The sequence below is a fragment of the Scomber japonicus genome, chromosome 13 (genome assembly GCF_027409825.1).
Source record: "Scomber japonicus isolate fScoJap1 chromosome 13, fScoJap1.pri, whole genome shotgun sequence".
Lineage (NCBI taxonomy): Eukaryota > Metazoa > Chordata > Actinopteri > Scombriformes > Scombridae > Scomber > Scomber japonicus.
This window is the reverse complement of record NC_070590.1, coordinates 18,163,199-18,170,421: the sequence shown is the minus strand read 5'-3', so window position 1 is coordinate 18,170,421 and position 7,223 is coordinate 18,163,199. Positions and strand designations below refer to the sequence as shown.

At 39.1% G+C, this 7,223-nt stretch overlaps 1 protein-coding gene across 1 annotated transcript; it reads right to left on the bottom strand.

The window, feature by feature from the left end:
- Positions 1–1,627: 1,627 nt before the first annotated feature.
- On the bottom strand, positions 1,628–6,049 carry rab38b (RAB38b, member of RAS oncogene family). Its single transcript, XM_053332276.1, has 3 exons — positions 5,821–6,049; positions 3,597–3,874; positions 1,628–1,777 (listed from the first exon to the last, which is right to left on the bottom strand). Exons 1-3 carry the CDS (start codon positions 6,047–6,049, stop codon positions 1,628–1,630), a joined length of 657 nt encoding a protein of 218 aa, XP_053188251.1.
- Positions 6,050–7,223: the final 1,174 nt, after the last annotated feature.

Genomic DNA, 7,223 nt, shown 5'->3' with positions numbered 1-7,223 from the left:
CTGATTTATATACCGTAGTGTGCTGTATACTGCAGACAGAAAACGTAGGGAACAGAGGGGAAGAGGATATATAAAAGAAAGATGATGAAAGCAACCATCCTGCAAGGACAGAGCCATAATCATAACCTCCATAATGGAGGATGGAGTGGGTGAGGAGAGGAGAAAAGGGAAAAAAAATCTGCGTGTCTATGTGTGTGTGCATGCATTTGTGTTTATATGGTTGTGTGTACAGCAAGAATTAGCTTCACACACGTTAGAAGATACCCATAAAAAAGGACTTGATTTAGTTACCATGGATACAGAGGGTTAGGCTTTGGCAAGTGAAACATTTCCATTTTACAACATATTTTTCCTCCTGATGAAGAAAAATAACATGGATAAATAAATTAATTCTGAAAAAAAGAAAATAGATCATCAGTTTGGTCAGATATTGTAGCCAAATACTTCTAAAAAGCAAACTTTAGACGGACAACAAGCGCTCTCTTCCATGAACAAACAAACTTGTCAGACAGGTCTTTAATACACTTAAACCTGAACTATTCCAGTGAAACTGCCCACTGGCCATAAAACAGCTTCTGGGTGTTTGTGTGTTTAACTTTCCCTTTCTCTGCAGCTGCTCGCCCTGACCTAGTTTTCTTATAAATAGGAATATGTTGTTATTTAAATTGTCTGATCAAATACAGCTTACACAATAGTCAGTTTTAGTAAAAATTTTAAGCAGAATAATGTAACACAACCAGCAGCATCACACTCATAAAAGCATACATATAAATAACTTAAAATCATAATAAAAATACAATGTGTGTACAAAATTCACAGAATAGCAAATCTGAGATCCACTGCAAGCGGTCGATACTACTACTGTATCTTTGGCTCTGCAAATATGTATATATAAACACATACGCAAATTGATTTTATATCTAATTGTTTTCTCTGCATGTCTCCCATATTGATTTCTTTTCACCAGCATTATGTGGAGGGAAGGTAAATGGACGGAGAACAGCAACACAATCATACTTGCTTGAAGCAGATAGGAACAGATGTAAGTTGAACATTTTCAAACATTTGATGCTCAGTTACACAGGTAAGTCTTCCTGTTACATCATTGATGTGTTGCATCATGTATGTCAACTTGGGAGCATTTGCTCCTTTCGTTCAGGTGGTCAGGCAGGTGAGGAATTGTTAGTAGAGTGATAATGTAATCTTAACCAGTTAAAAGGGATCACCCCAAAATGAACAAGGTTGACGGTTTGATACTTTAAATGATCTATCATCTGATGGCAAAGAGCATAGTGTGTTATGCCTACCTGAAATTATACTTGCATTCCTGCCAAAAGCTTAAAACTCAAAGGCACCATGAGTTACTGAAAATACTATTAAGTTAATGTGCAACCTCTGAGTCCATGTGACTTTAGTTTGCAAGCTCTGGTTTGCTTGAAACTGTACAATGAGAACACAAGCATACTACATGCAGCAAACTAACATTTTCAACTGTGGTTTGGACCAAAGGAGCCAAACTGTACTGTAGGTACTTAAGATTTCTGTGGAAGGCCGTGTGGTATGCCTGTCCCTCTTGGTCCTACTTTGTCTCCACTCTGTTGTGTCCTGCCAGTGCTCCCTCCTTTCATTATTTGAAGCAGCCAGAGCAGCTCATCTGTCTGCTGGAGTCGATCTGTGGTGAGATGGTGTCTGGTATCACAGATTTTAGGATGTCATTCTCCGTGGCCATGATGTGCTTAACTAAGAAGTTTGCAGCTTCACTGATGTTAAGATTGTCCTAAAGGAGATAAACCACAGTTAGGTATGCCTCAATCGTTTTCTTTTACTTATCTTATTTTTTTCAATTTGAACTGTATAATAAATATAAACAGCATATGACCTCTAAAGAAAGATAGTTAAAGTAAAACAAAGTAAACTATGTATGGACCCCTAGAAAAGCTTGTACAACACAGAAAATGAGATGTTTTATTGATTCTGTAATGGATAGGTTACTCATTGAAAACTATTATCTCAGCTATCTCAGCCTATAAAGCACATAATATCCCAGTTTCATTGTCCTTGCTGTGCAACAGTGGTTGACCTATAACATGTACAGTACAAGATGTGTATAACTATCATGGTATCACCTTCATTTAAACAACATTATGTGTGCACTTCTATTCATTTGAAACTACTTCAAATGAATGCTGTGGACATTCTTTCTGAATTGCAACAAAAGAAGGATGTGTATGGTTGTTTGTACTGCATAGTCTTTTTCTGCCACTTCAGGCTGTACCTGCACTGTATAACCTTTAACTTTCAGAATGTTGAGTCTTGATGTTACAAGAATGGCAGCACATTAGTGTCAACAGAAGATGTGTGAATGAAGACATTTGTAGAACTTAAAGCTGTGTGCAAGTACTGCAAAGTGAATTTGTACATAATTCAAATTGTTATGAATCACATTTTTCAGATCAATCTTGTTCAACCCACATTAATATTTCAAATTCTAGTTAGTACAAACTCATAACTATGTATGCAGTGACACGCTATTGCAGTAAGAAAATGTAACATCTTGGATATTCATATGCTAATCAATAAATGTGTTGATTGGCATATTGATTGGTGTATAACTTTTCATCTGCATTAAGGACAAATTGAAAATAGTTTGGGTCAAATGATTAACTATTTATTTTCTTTGATCAGAAGCAGGACACTGCATGTGTCCGAACCTTGAAAGATAGAGTTTTTGAATACTAAGGAGAAAAGTTAACAATCCTCCAATACTTTAAAGTTTTCACTTTTCACACTTCAGTAACCTGACCCTGCTTTTACATTTATCTCACAGAGCCACTTTTCATGAGGATATGAAATTCCTGTGGCTTTGTGTGGATGTTTCACTGACTGCAAGGACCTGAGTGGGAGAAGGTTTCCACTGAGCGAGTCAGCCTCTCGCTGCAAAGGCCTACAATCTGGCCAATTCATTATCATGTTGATAATTAAATAAATACTTTATTTATACTGTATCACATATTTTTTCTGTTATTTTTATACTGTGTTGGTTATGTCAAATATGGTCAATGTTCCAAAACTTGAGGTGAGCATATATAATAACCCTATCAGCTAGCCAAAAGCCCAGGTTTCAACCTGCTACTTCCTTTTTGTTATGACATCAGATTCTTCATGCATACACACATGGAGGTCCATCTGTAACCTTTGTTGCTGAGGTTGTTGCTAAGATTGTTCTATGGGTTGTTCACATTGTCCACTCGCATATTCCAAATTGGATTTAGACTCAAACATGTATCAATCTATTTCAGACATTTATATTTCAAGAAAATAATGAAAAAAGCTGGCCAAACAGAAAATAGTGGGTGGGCTCATTGGGAAGAGGACCTTAAATAGACTGATATTAGGGGCTGAATCAAGCGCCACTATAAGTTAAGGAGTTATAAATCATACAAAGATATTCCAGTAAAGCTCCAGAATTAAAATATAGACTTGTTTTTAAAGGACATGATACACAGCACAGGTAGGACTACATTTCACTTCACATATAGGATATAATTGTCAAATAATAATACTTTTACTGTACTCTGACCTTACTCTACTCTTACCTTAGCAGAGGTCTCAAACCACCCCACAAAGCCATGATCCTTGCAGAACTGGTCCATTTTGATGCCATTGTTGGTCAACTCCCTGCCCTGGTCACACTTGTTGGCTAGCAGCACTGTGGCAATGCTCTGTCCATTCGCCAGCATTAGTTTGGAGTCCAGGTCTTCTTTCCACTTGATGACAGCCTCAAAGGTTGTGGGCCGTGTCACATCGAATACAATGAAGGCTCCCATGGCTTCACGGTAGTACACTCGTGTCATATTACCAAAACGTTCCTGACCTGTGATGAATACACACACACACACACACACACACGCACACACACACACACACGTCATTCCCAGCAATAAGCTTCATGAGTGATTCCTGTTGCTTTTCTGCAAAAATGCAGGAAAACAACAAATGCAGCAGGGATTAAGACTGCAATTAGCAGTGCCTCTATTTTCATGCAACAGCACATTCCTCTAGACTTACTGGCACATTGCAGTTAACCAGACAGTCACTGCTTGTTCCTGCTGACAATAGGCCTATTTGAATCAAACCTGTATTTTACCTGATCTGTAATGCAGATAAACATTGACGCAAGTTATAATTGTATATGTACAAATGTATCTGGGAGAATATAATATCATGAAATGCATGTGCATATAATAAATGTGTGTTCACCCATGCTTGTGTATTGCACAGGGAATGGAAATTAGGTGCTTGAGGAGCCGGTTAGAACGGCTGTCACCGTGACATTCCCTGGGGATGTGTGTTCTGCAATCCAGTGTGAGTACTTGTTGATCTGAGGGTGTAGGTGTGTGCATCCTGCTTATTTTGCATACCATGCCCTCTCAGCAAAAAAGTTGACATGCTTGATTAATACATGAGTGTCCTCCTTTGGCTTTGCTACAGTAGAAATACACAGACAAGGACAAATAACACCTATTTACTTCTTGATTAAATTGAGGAAATGGAAAACTGAATAGGAGATGGACTGAGAACTTCCTCATTTCACGGAGAACTTATGAATGATTTTCATTACTCACAAGGAACCCTCATGTGTAGAAGAAGTATGACAGGAGTCTCAGACAGACACACACATCACACATGTCACTTGACACGCTGTCATTCCTTCAGATGATGGTGCAATTTGAGCTCAAAGAACAATATTAAATGTGTGATTTAATACTCCATTACTTACATAAAAAACTATATTTACTCAACCATTGCTTAGTCTGTCCCTACTCCCCAGGACGAATGTCAAGCACACATACAAAACAAATCAGGCAGTGACTTATAATTTCATTGGATGGTTCCAAATTAAGTGCTTAAAGCATGTGTCTGCACGTGTGAGTAATGTGTGAGTTGTGATGTTTTGTTTTTTCATTTAGGCTACAATGACACTCCTGTGACTGACCTTTAAATCCCCCTCACATGGGCCCTAATCATATGAGCTGCACCATACCTTAAATGAATGACTGGATGACAGCGTGCTGGTCTTCCCGAAGCAACAATTACAGTGTGTCTATGTGTGTGTGTGTGTGTGTGTGTGTGTGTGTGTGTGTGTGTGTGTGTGTGTGTGTGTGCTTGTTCGCATAGGAGAGAATGCTGTTCGTGTCAGCTACCGCATCTTCATGGTGACACTGCATCTTTGTGTTGAGTGCTGTTTCATAATTTTACAGCAGTCATGTCTTACTGTTCATATAAAGATAACTCTTATCTGCCAAAACTACCAACTTATAGGGAACTATGACAAACAGCCTTGCTACACAACACTGGCTTTTTTTCAGTTTGAAAGAGTTCCTTAATTCTTGTACATGTTTAACTACTATAGAAAAAACAAACAAATATACACTGTCGCCCATAAAGTTGGAATAATTTTGTTTTCAGACACAATCCTCCTTTATTCCTATTTCAATTATCCTTGTGATATGTTTGGAAGAGATTGATGAATAAAGTTTTGAGAAGATATACACTTTATATGTCAAAAATGAATCACATTGTCACAATCAATTCATGGAAAGAGGTAAAAAATATTTTATTCCAACTTTATGGGTGACAGTGTATGTATATGTATACATATATATACAAACATAAGCTATGGGTGTATACTAATACATACTCCACACACATTGAGTTATATTGGACCCTGCAAGACGTCTGAAGATGTTTGCAGGAAGATGTGATAGATGCCAAGCTTATAAAATACATTAAACATACTCAACTTCTTTACAGTCTCACCTGCAATGTCCCACAGCTGAAGCCGGACTGTCTCTGAGTCCCAATTCAAGACCTTCAGGGCGAAGTCCACCCCGATAGTGGCCCGGTAGTTGGTGGAGTAGGTCTGATGGACGTAGCGCCTGATGATGGAAGTCTTCCCGACACCCAGGTCCCCGATAACCAACACCTTATACAGGTGTTCTTTCCGGAGGCTTTGCATACCGTTGGAGTGTGATGGATGATTGGTCATTCCACCTATTGGATCTCAGACGCACCAGTTCACTAACTTTGACCTGGTGTGAGTGCGCTTTGAACCTCCCTCTGTTCCCCTGTGTTTTCCTCAGCGTATGGGTAAAGGAACTGCGCTGCCTGTGGGGAAGTGTGTGTGAGTGTGTGTGTGATCTGCTCAGGCTGTGCTTGGGAACTTGTGGCCTCGCCCCGTCACCCAGTGCGCACGGCATTGTACAGTTCCTGTTAGTACAACATACTGTCACATTTTAACCCCATATGTGCTGCCTCGATTTAGTGAAGCAAATGTAAACCTTTATTCAAAACAAAACACTGTAATAGTATTCAGGAAAGGGCGGTGCTGTCCCTGTACTGCCCGTCAAATGCAACTAAGAGAGTAATATAAGTAAAGTATACAAACTATTTTCTTGATCCAATATACATTTACAAAACATTTTTGCCTTCCACCGCTCTGGGATGCCCAACCTGATCCTACCATGGCAAACATGGTAGGGGAGAACGGGGTTGATTGTCACATTCATTAGATCTCGGGCTGTAGAGGGCGCTGTTAAAAAGTTTTGGTACTGAAAGTTTCAGAATTTAGGTGAGATGTAATTTCTGGAGTAAACTGCTTGACATTGAGGTGAGAGGACGTTTAGTGTTTTTCATGTGAACATGTAAATATTCAACTCCGCAGTGTTTCTCTTCTGAGCTTTTACACAATGGGCCAGATGCAAGAATATGTTCGTATTTTTCTTCTTAAATTTGTTGTACTTTTTTCATGAGGTGGAATTTACGAGTGTGCCACGTTGGATTCATGAAACACTTGTATCATCTGAAAACAGTCGTAAATGAGCTGCGTAAACATGATGAATCTCACCTGTTCTAAATGGACGTGTGTCGAGAGTGGGCATTTGCATAATTGACACCCTCAAAATTCCATATAAGGTCAGGCTTGCCGGCTGCTCGGCAAGTTGCCGAGCTCCATTCATGAAAATGGCACATAATAAAAATTACACCAGCTCAGAGATCTGTTAAAGGAAATAGCAGACTGAAAGCGCATATTGTTCAGCAGTGTCAGTAGTGTAATACGGGCCCCTGAGAAGAATAAGGAATGCGAAAAGGTTACTCTTGCTGTAAACTCTGTGTCATCTGTTTTGCGCACCGCGCCGTTGCACAAATTTTAAAAAAAATGG

Bases quoted from the DNA above. Each gene is read 5' to 3' on its own strand.
- rab38b (XM_053332276.1), bottom strand. From the start codon at position 6,049: ATGACCAATCATCCATCACACTCCAACGGTATGCAAAGCCTCCGGAAA. The intron at 3,875-5,820 runs GTGAGACTGTAA...TATTCATCACAG, and splicing joins TCAGCTGTGGGACATTGCAG to GTCAGGAACGTTTTGGTAAT. The intron at 1,778-3,596 runs GTAAGAGTAGAG...TATCTCCTTTAG, and splicing joins GGTTTGAGACCTCTGCTAAG to GACAATCTTAACATCAGTGA.